This window comes from Mastomys coucha, unplaced genomic scaffold (genome assembly GCF_008632895.1).
Source record: "Mastomys coucha isolate ucsf_1 unplaced genomic scaffold, UCSF_Mcou_1 pScaffold22, whole genome shotgun sequence".
Lineage (NCBI taxonomy): Eukaryota > Metazoa > Chordata > Mammalia > Rodentia > Muridae > Mastomys > Mastomys coucha.
Window position 1 is genome coordinate 147,112,733 of NW_022196905.1, and position 16,345 is coordinate 147,129,077.

At 52.6% G+C, this 16,345-nt stretch overlaps 2 protein-coding genes across 8 annotated transcripts in view; one reads left to right on the forward strand and one right to left on the reverse strand.

The window, feature by feature from the left end:
• Evi5l (ecotropic viral integration site 5 like) overlaps window positions 1–4,903 on the forward strand; it is a 42,540-nt gene extending 37,637 nt beyond the window's left edge. For 4 of the 5 annotated variants that reach the window (XM_031338924.1, XM_031338921.1, XM_031338925.1 and 1 more), the window contains 7 exons: window positions 355–483; window positions 2,182–2,322; window positions 2,443–2,598; window positions 2,682–2,828; window positions 2,914–3,009; window positions 3,090–3,185; window positions 3,373–4,903. In XM_031338924.1, the coding sequence (XP_031194784.1) occupies window positions 355–483; window positions 2,182–2,322; window positions 2,443–2,598; window positions 2,682–2,828; window positions 2,914–3,009; window positions 3,090–3,185; window positions 3,373–3,660 (1,053 nt within the window). In that variant the 3' untranslated portion in view covers window positions 3,661–4,903. The remainder of the gene's footprint in view (window positions 1–354; window positions 484–2,181; window positions 2,323–2,442; window positions 2,599–2,681; window positions 2,829–2,913; window positions 3,010–3,089; window positions 3,186–3,372) is intronic. The other variant, XM_031338922.1, reaches the window with a different exon arrangement.
• A 1,903-nt stretch (window positions 4,904–6,806) lies between these two features.
• Prr36 (proline rich 36) lies at window positions 6,807–14,274 on the reverse strand. 3 transcript variants are annotated; one of them, XM_031338920.1, is made up of 6 exons: window positions 13,947–14,274; window positions 13,051–13,400; window positions 12,841–12,943; window positions 12,020–12,132; window positions 9,722–11,935; window positions 6,807–8,372 (listed from the first exon to the last, which is right to left on the reverse strand). In XM_031338920.1, the coding sequence occupies exons 2-6, from the start codon at window positions 13,391–13,393 to the stop codon at window positions 7,855–7,857; spliced, it is 3,291 nt and encodes a 1,096-aa protein (XP_031194780.1). In that variant the 5' UTR covers window positions 13,394–13,400; window positions 13,947–14,274; the 3' UTR covers window positions 6,807–7,854. The 3 variants fall into 3 exon arrangements, with proteins under 3 accessions (XP_031194780.1, XP_031194779.1, XP_031194778.1); XM_031338919.1 differs by having other exon boundaries at window positions 13,939–14,274; XM_031338918.1 differs by having other exon boundaries at window positions 13,731–14,272.
• Window positions 14,275–16,345: the final 2,071 nt, after the last annotated feature.

Here is a 16,345-nt window from a genome sequence, read left to right on the forward strand (position 1 = left end):
TGGGTGAGGGTGCTCAGAGGCTAATGTGAATTTGATGCCCCTCAAAGACAGCTCCACTCCAATCTGGCTATATTGCAGGAGCACATGGTCCTGGGACTGAGTCTTGAAGACTTTCAGAAGGCACCCTCAAGTCATGGAAAGTCCCATTTCCAACATTCCCTTTGTGCCTGGAAAAGCTTTCCCTGGAAAAAAAGCCAAGCCAGTTTTATTGCCTCCTAGTGTGATGAACTTAGCATGGGTTCAACCCAGGATGCCCATAAACTGGGACTCTCTTCTAGCCTGGGCCCACTAGCATAATGGCTGTCCACCATATAACAGTCACTACCAGGAACCAATGCAGTTCTTTGCCTCCAGGAAAACCCTCGCCTCACCGAGGACTTTGTGGCCCACCTAGAGACAGAACTGGAGCAGTCACGCTTACGAGAGACAGAGACTCTGGGGGCCCTTCGAGAGATGCAGGACAAAGTTCTGGACATGGAAAAGGTACGGCTGGGGAGGAGACAAAGGCCTTGAGTAAGCTTTAGAAGATGTAGAAACCAAGAGTGGCCACATGCACCTATAATCCCAGTACCATGGTGAAGATATGAGATGATCTCTGGCTTGTTGGTCTTTAGCTTAGCTCCAGGTTCAGTGAGAGACCCTGTCTAAAGGTAATAAGATAAAGTGATGAGGTAGGACACTTGACATCATTTTCTGGCCTCTTCAAGCATATATACATACAAAGGGGTGGGGAGAGGAAGAGGGAGAGAGGGCAAGAGAGAAGAGGAGGCAACCAGGGCAACTGCATGTCTGTTAGTTCCCATCGAAGAGGAAACCTCTCTATGCTGCTTTAGAGCCCACTGCCTCCTAGGCATTGTCTCCTCCACCACCACAGTCTCCACACAGGGATCCAGGGTTATAGAAGTTGGAGTCTCACCCACAAAGCTCCACACACCCTTGAACTCTGTGGGCTCATATACACAGAAGCACAGCCCTGCCCTGAGTCTTGCTCTCAAAGCACAACGTGGCAGCTTCATATGCTGCCTGGTTAGTATCCCACTGCACTGTGCATGTCTCCCCAGGGTTTGAGGTTCCAGGATACAGGGAAGGAAAGTTGACAGGGGAAGACCCAGGCCAGTTAACTTGGACTGTTTGCCTCCTCGTCTCTCCCATGAAGATACCCTCCAGAGGCAAACTAAGGACTACGCTTTCCCACCTGTAGCCCTGAAGTGGAGAAACCACATTTCCTGAGTGCCTCCCCAGCTGCTTTGTGCATTGACTCAACTCAGCCTGAGGATGTACCTGAATCGGTAGAATGCTTACCTAGCATACATGAAGTCCCAGAGTCCATCCCAAATGTATACATGTAATCCCAGTGCAGGTGGGAATCCCTGTAATCCCAGGGGAGGTGGAAGAAGGGAGATCAGTCATTCAAGATCATCCTTGGCTATATGACAAGTCTGATTTCAGTCTGAGTTACCTGAGATCATCTCCTAAAACAAAAACAAACAAACAAACAAACAAACAAAAAAAAAAAACAGATCTCTCAGGGAGCTGACACAAAGCCCTTGAAGTTGAGAACCCCAAATACTTGCTACAGCTGTGTAAGGGCTGCAAGCCTTTTAGCCCCATCAACACACCTCGTTCCACACAGGAGGGAAATGGGCCCAGTCTAGACCCTGTCTTGCCTCCCATACCCAGACCTAAACAAGGGTCAGTAAGGGCCAGGCAAACTACACCCCAATCACTGGGCCGTCTCCACACCAGGACAGAATATAGGTTGGTTCCAGTATTGTCTGTTTCTGGAAAGGGGGGCTTCCAGGCCAGGCCTGGGGAGAGTACAGGGTACTTGCCACTTGTCTTCCAGCAGTTCTCAGGACTGGTCATGGATCCTGAAAGGCTTGCATCTTGGAATTGTGAGAATTTCAGTGGTATTTATTTACAGGAGGCCTCAGTTCAAAGGAGTTTCCCAAAGACAGACCTGAGACCCATTTTGTAGATAATGAACCCTGGCTACACATGAGGTCTTCTTCCCCTGGGCCTAGTCTCTGTTCCCTTGGGTATGCTGTAGTCTAGGGTGTCGTCCTCCCTTCGCTCAGTTGTCAAAGCAGAGAGAGATCAGAGGGAAGGCCAGAGGTGTGGGTCCAGCAGTCTAAGCTTGGAGATTCAGTACCTTCCGGTTTCCTGACTGTCTGCCCGCAGAGAAACAGCTCACTGCCAGATGAGAACAATGTAGCCAGGCTGCAGGAGGAACTCAAGGCGCTCAAGGTGCGGGAGGGCGAGGCTGTAGCCTCTGCGCGGGAGCTAAAGCAGCAGCTGCAGGAGCTCTCAGACACCTGGCAGGTGAGGGCCAAGGGGTAGGGTGCCTCCAGCAGGGTGTGCCTGAAACAACTGCTGGACCGTACTTCGGGACTCATCGGAGACTAACCCTGGCCTCTAGAACCCTTCCACCCTGCCTTCTAGGCCCATCTTTCCCGCGGTGGCCGCTGGAAGGAGTCCCCGCGGAAGCTGGTCCTGGGCGAGTTACAGGACGAGCTCATGACTGTGCGTTTGCGCGAGGCACAGGCCCTGGCTGATGGCCGCGAATGGCGGCAGCGCGTGGTGGAACTGGAGACGCAGGTACAGGGACACCACGGTGGACTCCCAGGCCATACCATGACCACCCTCCTCTTGCAGCTGCACCCTCTGATCCTCCTTTCCAGGACAACATCCACCGCAACCTGCTGAACCGTGTGGAGGCGGAACGCGCCGCTCTGCAGGAGAAGTTACAGTACCTGGCGGCACAGAACAAGGGACTCCAGACTCAGCTCAGCGAAAGCCGCCGCAAGCAGGCAGAGGCTGAGTGCAAGGTGCAGCCCCTGCCCGGACCCCACCACCCTACCTGAGACCTTGCCCCCTCCTTGATTCGCCCCCTGTGTACTCCCTTCCCTTCAGAGTAAGGAAGAAGTGATGGCTGTGCGCCTTCGGGAGGCAGACAGCATGGCTGCAGTGGCAGAGATGAGGCAGCGCATCGCAGAGCTGGAGATCCAGGTGAGCCCCAGGAACTGGGAGGAGGGTGAACCGCGGGGCTGGCCATGCTCTGACCGACAGTATCCCGGCCCTCCCGGCAGAGGGAGGAGGGCCGCATCCAGGGCCAGCTGAATCACTCGGATTCATCGCAGTACATCCGTGAGCTGAAGGACCAGATCGAGGAGCTGAAGACTGAGGTGAGAGCAAAGGATATTGGCCACAGGCCAAACGCTGGTTCTGGGACCCAGATAAAGCGTGAAACTAGAAGGGTAAGGGAGGAAGGCGCCTGATGGCCGGGGTTCTCTGTGGGTACGTCGATCGATCTACGTCTCCAACGCGCGGGTGCCTCCTCCCTTCCCCCCACCCCCGCCCCGCGCACACCAGGTGCGGTTGCTGAAAGGCCCACCAACATTCGAGGATCCGCTGGCTTTCGATGGGCTGAGCCTAACGCGGCACCTGGATGAGGATTCGCTACCATCTTCTGATGAGGAGCTGCTTGGTGTGGGTGTGGGCGTGGGCGCAGCCCTGCAGGACCCACTCTACCCTCTCTCCCCCCGGGACGCACGCTTCTTTAGAAGTCTGGATCGGCCAGCCAAGGACAGCGAAGGTAGCTCAGACAGCGATGCAGATGAGCTAGCCACGCCTTATAGCAACCAGGGCCTGGACAACTGAAGCCAGGGGCCCACTCACGGGGAGCCTGGAGGCCCGCATTGCTGGGAGGAGAGCTCAGCAGTCTGTGACCTTGCTGCTCCACAGTACCAAGGCATTCTGTGCCTCTGTAACTCCCGCCAACGGAGGGCCAGGTGGAGGAGGCAGCACAGAGGGCAGGGCCTACTGGCAGGCCTGGCCTACATAGCAGTGTTTACCCGTGTTAGACCATATCGTCCAAGCTCTCCTGAGTTCAAGGGGTGCATGGGCCAGTTACCTGGAGGGTGTTGCTCTCCTACCATGGGCCGAAAGTGCAGAGGTCCCAGGACTTGTTAATAAGCAGGAAGCTTCCTCCTCCTAGTCAGCTTCCCTTTGGGACAAGGGTGGCCCTGCTGGGTGGGGCCCAGGAACTACAGAAGGTCTGAAGAAGGAGAGGCAACTTGGACTGGATATTAGCACCCCAGGACAGGTTCTCTGGACACAATGATATTGAGCAGCCAGCCCCTTGCTACGGGGGACAGATGGCCAGGCTGGACTTTTCTGCCTGGTGCAGGCATCATGGTCCCTGCAGCAGAAACCAAAGCCCCCGCCCATCCTGTCTGGAGAAGCACCTGGGGTGGGAGTGGTCAGTGGGAACACCTTAGGCCTGGGCAGCGTCTCCCCACTCTAGGGCTATAGAAGCTGCAAAGAACCCTTTTCCCTAGAGCCCCCATTTTCCTCTGGGGAGTACTAATATCACACGTGCTGGCTGGCTATAGAAGAGAACCCCCCTCCTCGGGAGTTCTCGGCCTCAGTCCGCTTATTCCTGTGGACTTACTCCACTTATTCTGGCTAGAGTTTCCCAGTCAGTTCCCTCCCCTTGTCTCCTCGAAGTGTTCCCATGGTCTCTGCCCAGTCAGAGTTGAGAATGGTGCCAAAGTCCATCAATGCTCCCCAGGCTCCTTTATCTTTCACCCCCTGCATCTTGGGACCCCTAGGGGCTGGCTGACCCCTTCTCAGTGCTCCTAAAGCCTCAGGTAGAATGGTGCCCACAGCATTCCCTGGGTGCTTCCTGGGTGGGGCCCCCAGCTCCGTCTCCATTCCTGGTGGCCCGCTCTTCAAGTGTTAAAAAAAGCCTGGGGGCTGGAGCAGGGTACCCCTGAGGAGGCCCTAACGTGTTCTCCTCATGTGCCCCTCCACACTGCCCACCACCATTTTGCACACTGCCTGTTAACACTCCATGTCTCCAAGGCAGAAAAAGATGGAAAATAAAGTATTTACACAGTCATAAGGGATATTGAGTAGAGCCAAAGGGCTGGGAAAATCACAGCAAGAAGGTGCTAAACCCCAATCCGTGTGTTCTGGAAGTTCAAAGATGGATCCAGTGGCTAGGTGGTGTGAGAAATGCCAAAGGGATGAAGAGAGGACTTGAGCCTGGCCTAATCCAAAAATGCCAGCTTCAGGAAGAGCTGGGCCCAGTGGTATCTATTCAACAAAGACTGTCTGAAGCCATTGGGGTGTTCTGCCCTGCACCTGCCTCTGTGGAGTCTCTGGTGTCATGGGAATGGGTACTGAGAGTTTGGGGAGTGAATTGCCATCAATATAATGCCAAAGTAGACAACCAGAGCAGAAAAATCAAAGAAGCCTTCATGGAGGAGGCAGTATGAGAGGTTTCCCTGAAGGCAACAGCACAAAGGCCAGATGCAGTGGGCATGGTGGGATGGGGGAGGGGATGGGTCATTTCCTTTGGAGGAGACAGTGTATCCAGGAAGAAGGAGCAGAATTTAGGTGTATGGTGAGATCAGGAAGATGGTGTATGACTGCTCCAGTTGGGATCAGAGTTTGGGCTTTGAACTGAGGGCGATATGAAGCCCTTGGAGAAGGCTGAGAATAGGGCCTATTGAATGGAAAATGGTCTTAGGGATCAGTAACAAGCCCAGTACATCAAATGCCAAACTGAGTCAGGCAATGGCATTGAATGGAGGATCATCTGGGAAAGAGTGCCCAGGTTAGCTCCAGCTCATGTGGGTAAGGGGAAATATAGCCTAGGGCACACACACACAAAAAAACCTCTTTACTGCCCAATGGCACAGAGCAACCGGGTACAACACCAAGTCCATGTCAGAATGGCTGAGTCCCCGACAAATGTTCCCATTCCTGTCACACAGATCTAACACTGGTGCTGTCCCTGTGACTGCTGCTCCCCGTGGTAACTAGTCACTCACACATTCCCAGTTCCCAAGCTGGCTCCCTGAGCTGGAGCCTAGCTATGGAGGAAGTCCTTACAGAAGCTGGCCTTGAGTGTCTAGCTGCCCAGGGTCAAAGGTCAGAGATTTTTTTGTTTTGTTTTTGGTTTTGTTTTGTTTTGTCTGCCATGGTGGCACCTTTAGTCCCCAGCACTTAGGAGGCAGAGGCAGGCAGATCTCTCAGTTCTAGACCAGTCTCATTTACAGGGTGAGTTCCTGGACAGCCAGGGCTATACAGGAAAAAAAATTCCAATTCCTCTCTTCTAAAAAAAATTCATTTTTTTTTCTCTTGGACTTGAAGTCTGAGAACAAGGATATCTGAGGCTCCCTCCAGGGCTCAGCTAGAGAAGAAATCTCTGGCTTGTCACAAATGTCAGAACTAGAGTCCAGAGTGCTCTCTCTCTCCCAACAATGGAGGTAGCAGTGCTCCTCTGAGAGGAGAGTAAAACTCAAGCAGGGCACTGATTGAGGGGTGGGGGGATGATGTGTGTCAGCTTGCCTGGGGTTAGGGCTCCAGGTACAGATTGATGGCTAGGAGGTAGAAAGCAATTCTGATTGGAGGACTTAAATGAAGATGGTGAGAATTGGTGAGTTCATCTAGAGTTAGAGAAAGAACAAGGAGGCTCCTAAGAGTGCAATGCATAGATTAGCATGGTGTCAGCTCCTGGGTCTCCTGCCTACACCCACCCTTACCCTTGCAAGGATGCTCCTAAGAGTGCAATACATAGATTAGCATGGTGTCAGCTCCTGGGTCTCCTGCCTATGCCCACCCGTACCCCTGCAAGCTACAGCCAGCTCAGTCCACTTAGCCCCTACATTTGTGGAAGTTCTTTCTTCAAGCCTGGGCAAGTTACTGCTTTACCACTGTAGCCTCCTTGGTAAAAGGAAAAGGGAGATTGCCTCAGTTTATTTTCAACTGTGATAAAATGCCTTGACAAAAGCAACTCGGAGGAGAAAGGTTTTATTCTGGCTCACAGTTCAGGGTATCGTCTATCACTGGGGAAGTCAAGGAGGCAATAGGAGCTGAAAGCAGCTGGTCACTTAGCATCCACAGTCAGGGAAAAAGAGGAGTGAAGGCATGCTGCTGCCCAGCTCTCTGCTTACACAATCCAGTATTCCAGACGGAATGGTGTCACCCAAAATAGGTGGGTGTTTCCACCTCAGCCCAAGCAAGGTAGTCGCCATAGGCATGTCAAGAGGCCCCTCTTTTGGGTGTTTTCTACATTTTATCAACTTGACACTACCCATCATGGAGAAGTAACAGATGAAGTCAGACTCACCATTCCTCTAACTCTCAAGCGCGGAAGAGAAAGAGTGCACACAGGACAACGGTGCTGTAGCAAGGGGTACCCAGGAGAACAAACTACCCCATGTCCAGAGTAAGAGCTTCGGTGGCTCTCCAGTTCATCCACCCAGGCCTTTGTGAACCTAATGTTTTCATTAGAAGTGAGACCTGAAAAATCACAAGACCATTGTGGCCACTGTCTTGCCAGCCCCTTTTCTGCAGAAGAGTCACACAGTTCAGCCAGAACTCTGATTTGCTCAGGCATAACCACTGGTATGGTGTAGCCTGGCCCTTTGAACTACCTCTCCGATCCTTTCCCAGCTCCCAAGGTGGCAGAGCGCACAGGTGGCAGCATGTAAACCATTCAGCATGTAAACTATCGTCCACTGAACATAAGGTGTGGCATGGTTCCTTGGAGAAGGGGTGTGGCTTAGGCCAAAGAGGAGAAGCTCAGATGGAAGGCCTAGACAGTGTGTGTGTGTGTGTGTGCGTGTGTGTGTGTGTGTGTGTGTGTGTGTGTGTGTTTTCCAAGCCTAAGCCAATGAAGAACAGGGATACAGCCTGGGCCCAAACACGGGGCTCTAGACGTAAAAACCAATGCAGCCAAGTGTCACAGGAAGTGGGAATGGAGACTAAGACAAAAGAGGTGTACCCAGAAGGGTGGATTCTAAAGTGGTATGTGTATGGTGGAAGGGACTGGGGTCTGGCTCAGTGAAAAGTCTCCACTTCCACCACAGTCCAGTCACCCTGTGGGGAGGCCACATCATCTGGGGAGAAGCTGGTGACCGAAGTGATGCTGGCACGCGATTCATCCAAGGGAGACAGCAATTCGGCCCAGCGGCCCAATTCAGCATCGCTGAGCGGAGCCCGGGATCCTCCAGAGACACCACCACCCCCTGAGCCTCCTGAACCACCTTCGCTGCCCACAGCTGCACCTTCTGTGGCAGCTAGCAGCAGTGTCCGGCTCAACAGGTGCTGCACAACGCTAGCCTGAAGCGCCCCCAGCGGCAGCTCGCCAAGGCGAGCTGACTTCGGGCTTCTCGAGGATGCTCCTGGGCAGGCTGCAGCAGTCACCTTGGCACTGCCAGGGCCAGGCCTTGGTTCTGGCTCCACATCTAGGGATCCAGGGGTGGGGGCCACCGACTCTGGTCCTTCAGCTTCGTAGATGGTGCACAGGCCATCAGAGGAACCTGGGCCAGCAGTGGGAGGCCACGGCAGGGCAACTCCTGTAAGAGCAAATGTGGGGACCAGAAAGATTGCTCAGCGGTTAAGAAGAGCACTTGTCACCAAACCTGAACCTCACAACTGCTGTTTGATTTTTTGAACCTACATAGTGAAGGAGGAAACCAACTCCCACAAGTTGTCTGACCTTGACATCAGCGCTGTGACACTCGAGCCCGCACAAATCAAAGAAGCAAAGTGAATAAATAAAACTCATTGATATGAAAAAACTTTAAGAACCACTTGGGGGCCAGAGAGATAGTTCAGTGGTTAAGAACACTAGCTGCTCTTTCAGAAGAATTGAGTTCGATTCCCGGTACCCACGTGGCTGCTCACAATAGTCTTTAAGTCCAGTTCCAGGTATTTTGACAAATTCTTCTAGCCTCCGTGGCACCACATATGTGGTACACAAATATACATACATATATACATACATACATACATACATACATACAGGCAAATCACCCTTTGACATATAATAAAATAAAATAAATAGGGCTGGAAAGATGGTTCAGTGGGTAAGACACTTGCCACTAAGCCTTACCAATCCACACTTACCAATCCACAGGTAAGGTGAGAAATGAATTCCATAAATTGGCTGTCTTCCCCAGGTGCACCAAAGGAGTGCATGCCCACAAAGAATTACAAACCCATTCAAAATAAATAAATGTGATTTTAAGGAGGCAGGACTGGAAAGGTAACTTGGAGGTAAAGAACAAGTACAGCTCTTGCAAGAACCTGAGTTTGGTTCTCAGCACCCATTTCGGGTGGCTTGCAACCAATTGTAACTCAGAGGACCCACACACATGGTACATACATTCACACAAACACACATACATATAGGTAAAAATAAATTGCTTTTTAAAAGAAGAGATTACTCCAGGCAGTGCTGGTGCACGCCTTTAATCCCAGCACTTGGGAGGCAGAGGCAGGCGGATTTCTGAGTTCGAGGCCAGCCTGGTCTACAGAGTGAGTTCCAGGACAGCCAGGGCTACACAGAGAAACCCTGTCTTGAAAAAAGAAAAAAAAGAAAGAAAAAGAAAGAAAGAAAAAGAAAGAAAAAGAAAGAAAGAAAGAAAGAAAGAAAGAAAGAAAAAAGAAGAAATTATGAGATGAGTAGTAGCCCTGCCTGACCACTGGAAAGAGAAATTACTACCAGACCTTGTCCTTGTCCTCTCACTTTCCTGAGCAAGCTGCACGCGCTTGTGTGTGTCTGTGTGTGTGTGTGTGTTTGTGTATGTATATGTGTGTGGGTATATACATATATATATGTATATATATATCAGGAACAGGGCTTGACAACTTCTTGGGAAGCTCTGCCCCCAAGTCTGGAATCTCTGTTCAGCATCCTTACCTGGAGTGCCGCGTACTGCTAACGGCGGAGCAGAACTTCGACTCCAGGAGGCCGGGTGGCAGGCAGCTAGCTCTGCGTCCGGGGCCGGGGAGATTGTAGCACAGCCCTCGGGCCCGCTATCATAGCCGCGGAGCTCCTCTGGTGTGCTCGTAGCACTGCTGCTGTGGCCTGCCAGGTCCGGGCCGCTCAGCGTACTGGACGGGCTTCGAGAGGGGGGTGGAGGCGGGACAGGGGCCAGCGCCAGGGTCAGCCGTGGACCTGAGATAGGGACATCTGGACCTGGGGTTGGGGGTCGACGAGGGGCTTGCAGTGGTGGTGAGGCAGGAGGAGAAGGAGGCTGAACAACGGGCGAGGCCAGGCCAGGAGGGGCCCCCGGAGGGAGAGTGGTCAGGGGAGAAGGAGGGGTCTGTAAAGTAGGTAAAACCACAAGGGGAATCTGTAGTGGGGGTGTGGCTGTGGCCAATGGGGAGGAAGGAGACTGCAGAGAGGGCAAGGCCAGAGAAGGTGGGGTCTGCGGAGAGGGTATTGTCAGAGGAGAGGGAGAGGTTTGTAGAGGAGGCAAAGCCAAGAGAGGACGCTGTAGAGAACACGTGTCTGTGTCCAGGGAAGAAGTGGAAGCTGGTGGAGGGGGCAAAGCCAGAGGTGGGGTTTGCGGAGGGGGCGTGGCCAGGGGTGAAAGTGTGGGTGAGCCCAGTGCAGGTGGGGCTTCTGGAGGGGGAGTTGCTAAGGGAGACGAAGGTGAGGCTGAGGGAGAAAGAGGGCCGTCCAGAGGAGGTGAGGCAGGAGGGGAGAGAAGAGCCGGCAGAGGGGGTGAGGCAGAGGGTGAGGAAAGAGGCAAAGGGTATGTAACAGGAGATGCCTGCAAAGGAGGCGAGGGTAGAGCGTGTGGCTGCATAGGAGGGGTAGGCAAGAAAGGAGAAGCCTGCAAAGAGAGTGAGCCCATAGAGAGTTGGGCGGATAGAGGGGACAAGGCCAAAGGAGAAGGCGTGGCCTGCTGGGGTGAGGAGGCCGGTGCGGGCGGCAAGGTCAACAAAGAGGCCTCCGAAGTGGGCAAAGTCGGAGAAGGTGGGAGCATCAGAGGAGGCGTGACCACGGAAGAGTGAGGGACAAGCGGAGGTGGTGAGATGGAGGTAGAGGAAGAAACTGGAGGAGGAATGGCCAGAACCTGAGGGTCTTGCAAAGGCGGCATGGTCAGATTAGAGGGCGTGGCCTGGGGAAGGGGAGGAGACACAGAAAAGTTGTCCGGGAAAGGGGGAGTAGTTAGAGTGGAGAGAGGCAACTGAGAGGGTGTGACAAGGGGAGTGGGCAAATCCTGCGGGGAAATTGGGGGTGAAGGAAGGAGTTGTGGAGGAGGCGTGGGTAGAGGTAAAGGAGCAGGTGAGGAAGGCGTGGCCGAGAGAGTCTCCTGAGGGAGCGTTGCTGAAGAAGTTTGGTTGTGGGGCATACTCTGTATAAGGGGGGGGAGCGATGAAGAGATTACAGCTCTTGGTGGGGGTGAGTCAGAGGCCTCTTCAGTCCCCAGAGATGTGGATGGAGCTAGCAAAGGGGGTGTGGCTGGTGGAGAGGGGAGGTTCTGCAGAGAAAGAGGGGGAGGTGATGGTGAGCCTTGTCCAGACTGTGAATGGGGCATTATTGCCTGTGAAGAGGTTGGTGCTTGGACTAGTTGAAGTGAAGCAGGTAGAGGCGGGGTGGCGGGTGGAGAGGGAGGAAGTGTGGTCTGCAAGGGATCCTCTGGGACCTGGACAGAGGAAGCCCCAGGTGGAACGGGCGTGACTAAAGATGAAGCTGAAATCAGGCTCTGTACAGAGGGCCTGTTCTTCCTTGGGACTGTGGTCTGGGTTGGGTGCAGAGCGTGCTGCCCTTTCGACTTGAGTTGAGAGGTATGCGCAGGAGCCCGTGGGGTTACACGCGGTGAGACCCCGGAGCGGGATGGGGAGAGCTGAGGAGTAGCACTGGGGATCAGGGAACGGGAGACAGGCTTTTGCAGGCTGCCACCAGCGATAGAGCACCTCCCAATGGCTGGGCTCAGCCTCGTGGCACTGAGTTCAGAAGCACTGCTCACAGGTTTCCTGGGTGTCTCGGTGTTCTGAGGACGCTGTCTGGCACTGGGAGCTGGTTGAGGAAGTCCCACCTCTGTAGCTGGGACCCTGGACCGACGGGTGATGGTGGGAGAGGGGGCTCCTGAGGTGGGCCCTAAAGAATCTGCAGATAAAACTAAAGTCCAAAAGAAACATGGGTATCTCGGGGCTGGTTGCCTTCAAAGACGGATAGAAACCTACTTGTCTCCAGGTCACATACCTCGTCGTGTTCCAGAGCTCAGAGTATTCCTTTTGGGTGTCTCTGGTGTTTTACCTCTGACCACAGGTTCCTTAGTCGGAGGTTGGAGTCTCTTCTGGACAACAAGGCCTGGTCTGGGCACAGGAAGACCAGTTGTTAGCATCCCCAATTTCACATTTCCCCATCTGTGAAATAGAGTTGCTCGCCCTTCTGTGACCCAACCAATAATGGCTTTTGCCCAATTTGTGTCCATTATCTGCAAGTGTTCCTGAGCTATCTCACATGTAATATTTTTGTGTGTGTGTGCACATGTTTATACAGTTGTACTCATCCCTCATCCCCCATTGCATGCACATAGTAGAGACCAGAGATAAACACCGACATCTAGCTGAATCCATTTTTTCTGCTTTGTTTTATTTTCTGTTTTGTTTATTATACTATGTAGACTATTTAGGCTGGCCTTGAACTCACAGAGATCCACATGCCTTTGGCTTCTAAGAGCTGGGATTAACAGCAAGTGCTACTAAACTTGGCTATTTTTTGGGACAGGATCTCTCACAGAATCTGATGTTTGACACTTCCTCTGCCGAGCACCAGAAACCCACCCCTTTTCTTCCCACCACCCATTCCCACCCAGAGCTGAGGTTACAGTGGTATATTATCAAGACCAGCATTTACATAGGTGCTGAAGTTTCAAACTCAGGACCTCATATTTGTGCAGCAAGCACTTTAGCACACCACGCTACCTTTCCAGCCCATTCATGTGTAATATAAAAAGATTCCAAATCGCTAAATTAACTCTTGCTTGGGGAATTTGGGAGTTAGAGGAACTAGCTTATTACCTGGCAATCGCACTGCTGGCACGCCCCGGGCTAGAAATAGAGCCCTGGCCAGAGGTCTTCATAGGGGCCCTCTCTCCTTTCCCAGAAGCCAGGGGCCTGTTGGCTTCAGAGAGAAGACAAAAATCAATGGTACTTCTGAAAAAGAGGAGTATCTAAGGAAGAGAGAAGGTAAGGAGAGTGCAGAAGGAGGTCACAAATAAAGCTGAGTACCTGGGCTACGAGGACCTGCCCCAGCACTGCGTGCTGGTGCCCCCTGAATAGTGGTCTGTGGAAGAGCCGCTTTGCTGGTCTGTGGAAGAGCCGCTTTGCTGGTTTGTGGAAGAGCCGCTTTGCTGGTCTGTGGAAGAGCTGCTTTGCAGACGCCTGGGGCTCGCTCCACCAGGGGCCTTCGCCCCATAGCTCCGTTTGCTTCCAAGACTCGAAGCGCAGCAGTGGTTACAGGGGGAGGAGGTCGAGCGGACCCAGAAGGAGGCCTAGGAGTCAGAAGGCCTGGGGGTCGTGAAGCCGGCGTCTGCGGGGCAGTTCCTGATTTGATGTTATCCTTCTTGTCCATACCGCACCTAAAGAGGAAGACAGGAGGATTGGTATCCCGGGTCCTGAACCAATCACTATAAACCATCCTGAAGCCTTCCTGTGCTTCCTCTAGCATCGCCACCCATGGGTGCCTAAACCTCAGCCTAAAGAGCCTCAATTTGTTTTTCTTCTAACCACCCACACCCGCTCATCAACCTGGCCGCTCAGTGTTGTCCTCAAGTCCTACCGCTACCTCCATCCCCCAAAGCTAAGACGCCCTGTTCGTCCCCACCCTCCGACCCCCGACCCCGCCTCTGCCCTCTTACAAGAACAACATCCACTCCCCTACCCCCCTCCACCCCCCGCCTCTTGGAAACCTAAATGTCCAATCCGGCAAACAGGGAAATGCCTCCAGCTTCCAGATTCAGGGGCCTCTGTGTGCACGCCGATGGGGCTTCGCCAGCGTCCTTCCTCAGGTTCCACAGGCACCTGCACAGCCTTGTTGCCCGCGAACGGACTCTGGGAGACAAAGAGCTGACCCCTCCCCCAGCCTGGTCCCCTATGCCAACGATCCGCCCGATCCACCTGCTCACAGCACGCGTTCACCTCCGCCTCCGGGCACCAGTCGCTCCACGCAGGGTCGCCTGGGGTGGGAATGGGCGGGAGAGCAGTAGCTGGGAGCAGCGAAAAGGCAAGGGGAGGGGGCTTCAGGCGACAGCGCCTAGGGAGCTTGGCCACGGCCCCGCCCCCCAGCTTCGGGTAGGGAGAGCGGAGGATGCGCGCACTCGCTCTCCGTCCAGAGCGTGCCGAGAGGGCTGAGGAAAGAGGCGCGCCTCCGAGGGAGGTACGGGTGCTGCCTCGCTGTAATACCCCAGGAGAGGCCTATTTCAGTGGCCGTGTCCAACAACCACAGAACTAACTAGAGAGGCTCAATGGGGAAATCCCTTGAAGACCCTCACAGTCCTCTTTAAGCTCTTGCACCTGCTCCGACACCCCCTTCTCTAGTACTTGGAGACCAATACTTTCCTAGACAGGGATAGGCTGGGCCTTGGCAACCAGTAGGGCGGGATCATTGTGCCTCTGGCCCACCAACCAATCCAGTGATTTTGTGTGCCCTGGTCCTCTTTTCTTGCACTTGATGACTATGGAGGCTAGATGGCCCTGGGACACCTAGCCATGTCACCTATTTTGTAACTTCGACTTTTTCTCAGAACCTGATACGGTTGGTGGAGAATGAGGACCCTGGGAGTTACTTTGCATTACATTTTATTTGTGTGTGTGTGTGTGTCCTTGCACACCTGCATATGCCACTGCACGCTGTAGAAGTCAAAGAACAACTTATAGGACTCAGTTCACTCCTACAACCAGTGGGGTCCTAGGGCTAGAATCCAGGTGATGAGGCTTGGCGGTAAATGTCTTTACCACTATCTCACCAGGTCCCAAACTCTTGGACTTAGAGGATGCACAGCAGATCCCAGATTTGAGAAAAGAGAGGAAGAATAGCGGGATAGAAGAAAGGGAGAGAAAGAGGAAACACGATGGTGGCTCTGCCTTTGTGGGACAGGACATCTCAACTTTGCTGGCTCACAGGTAGTCAAGGCCTCAGAAGTTTCCTGGCAGAGCTGAATTTGTGGAGTATCGAGAAACACAATTACGGAGGGAAGGAGAACTCTCCAAAACATGTATGAAGAAACTGAGAGCATTCTGAGTGTCTCAACCCAGTTGAGCAAGTAAAAGGTGTCACTTTAGTTTGCCAGTTCACAGATCCAGTGGGGGCAGGTGTGCCTTACAAGGGATCTTACCCATAGAGGATGTTAAACCAAAACCCTGGTCTTAAGGGATCTCTGAAGGATGTGGGCTCACTGACTTGGGCATTTTGGGCTGTACAGCCAATACTCTAGAGATACAAGCAGAAGGATCCTGAGTTCCAGACCAGCCTGGGCTTCTTAACAAGGCTTATTGAGCCATCACAGGTGCTAGCTAGATAAAAGAAATGAGTCCTGGAACAGCTTCAGAAATTCCAGAAGGAGAGCTAGCAAACAGCTAGAATGATGTACGCCTGCTGGACCCAGAATTAAGAGCATTTTTAGGGCTGGCCATGTAGCTCAGTTGGCAGAGTGTTTCTGTGGTATACGAAAAGTCCTGGCTTCTATCCCCAGCAACACGTAAACTTGGCATGGTGGTGTGCAGTTAGCATCCTAGCACTTGGTGGGTGGAGACCAGTTGAAAATCAATTTCAACATCATCGTTGGCTAAAAGATAATTTGAGACCAGCCTGGGCCTGTCTCAAAAAACAACAAAGAGCAACAGCCAGGAGTAGGGGTTACACACCTTTAATCTTAGCACTCAGGTAGGCAGATCTCTGTGAGTTTGAGTCCAGCTTGGTCTACACAGTGAGTTCCAGGACATCCAGAGCTATATAGTGAGATCCTGTCTTGATAAAACAAAACAAAATAAAAACAAAAAAAGAGTTGTTGGTTTTATTCTAAACTAGGTCTCATGGTATGGCCCCTGGCTTCCCTGTAACTTGCTATGTTTACCAGGCTGACCACCTCAAGCTCACAGAGACCTAGTGCCTCTGCCTTCCTTTTTTTTAAAGATGTATTTATTTATCTTATGTATATGAGTGCATACTGTAGATGTACAGATAGTTGTGAGCCTTCATCTGGTTGTTGAGAATTGACTTTTTTTTTTTTTTTTTTTTTTTTTTTTTTTTTTGAGACAGGGTTTCTTTGTGTAGTCCTGGCTGTCCTGGAACTCACTCTGTAGACCAGGCTGGCCTCGAACTCAGAAATCTGCCTGCCTCTGCCTCCCAAGTTCTGGGATTAAAGGCATGTGCCACCACCCTCCCCTCAGTGACCTTTTTTAAAAATTTATTTATTATTATAAATGACTACACTGTAACTGTCTTCAGATGCACCAGAAGAGGGCGTCAGATTTCATTATGGGTGGTTGTGAGTCACCATGTGGTTGCTGGAATTTGAACTCAGGA

Excerpts from the sequence above, each read along its gene's own strand:
- Prr36 (XM_031338920.1), bottom strand. The coding sequence starts at position 13,393 with ATGGACAAGAAGGATAACATCAAATCAGGAACTGCCCCGCAGACGCCG. Across the intron at positions 12,944-13,050 it reads GGCAGGTCCTCGTAGCCCAG|CCAACAGGCCCCTGGCTTCT; the intron begins GTACTCAGCTTT and ends TTCTCTCTGAAG. Across the intron at positions 8,373-9,721 it reads AGCAGTACGCGGCACTCCAG|GAGTTGCCCTGCCGTGGCCT; the intron begins GTAAGGATGCTG and ends TTGCTCTTACAG.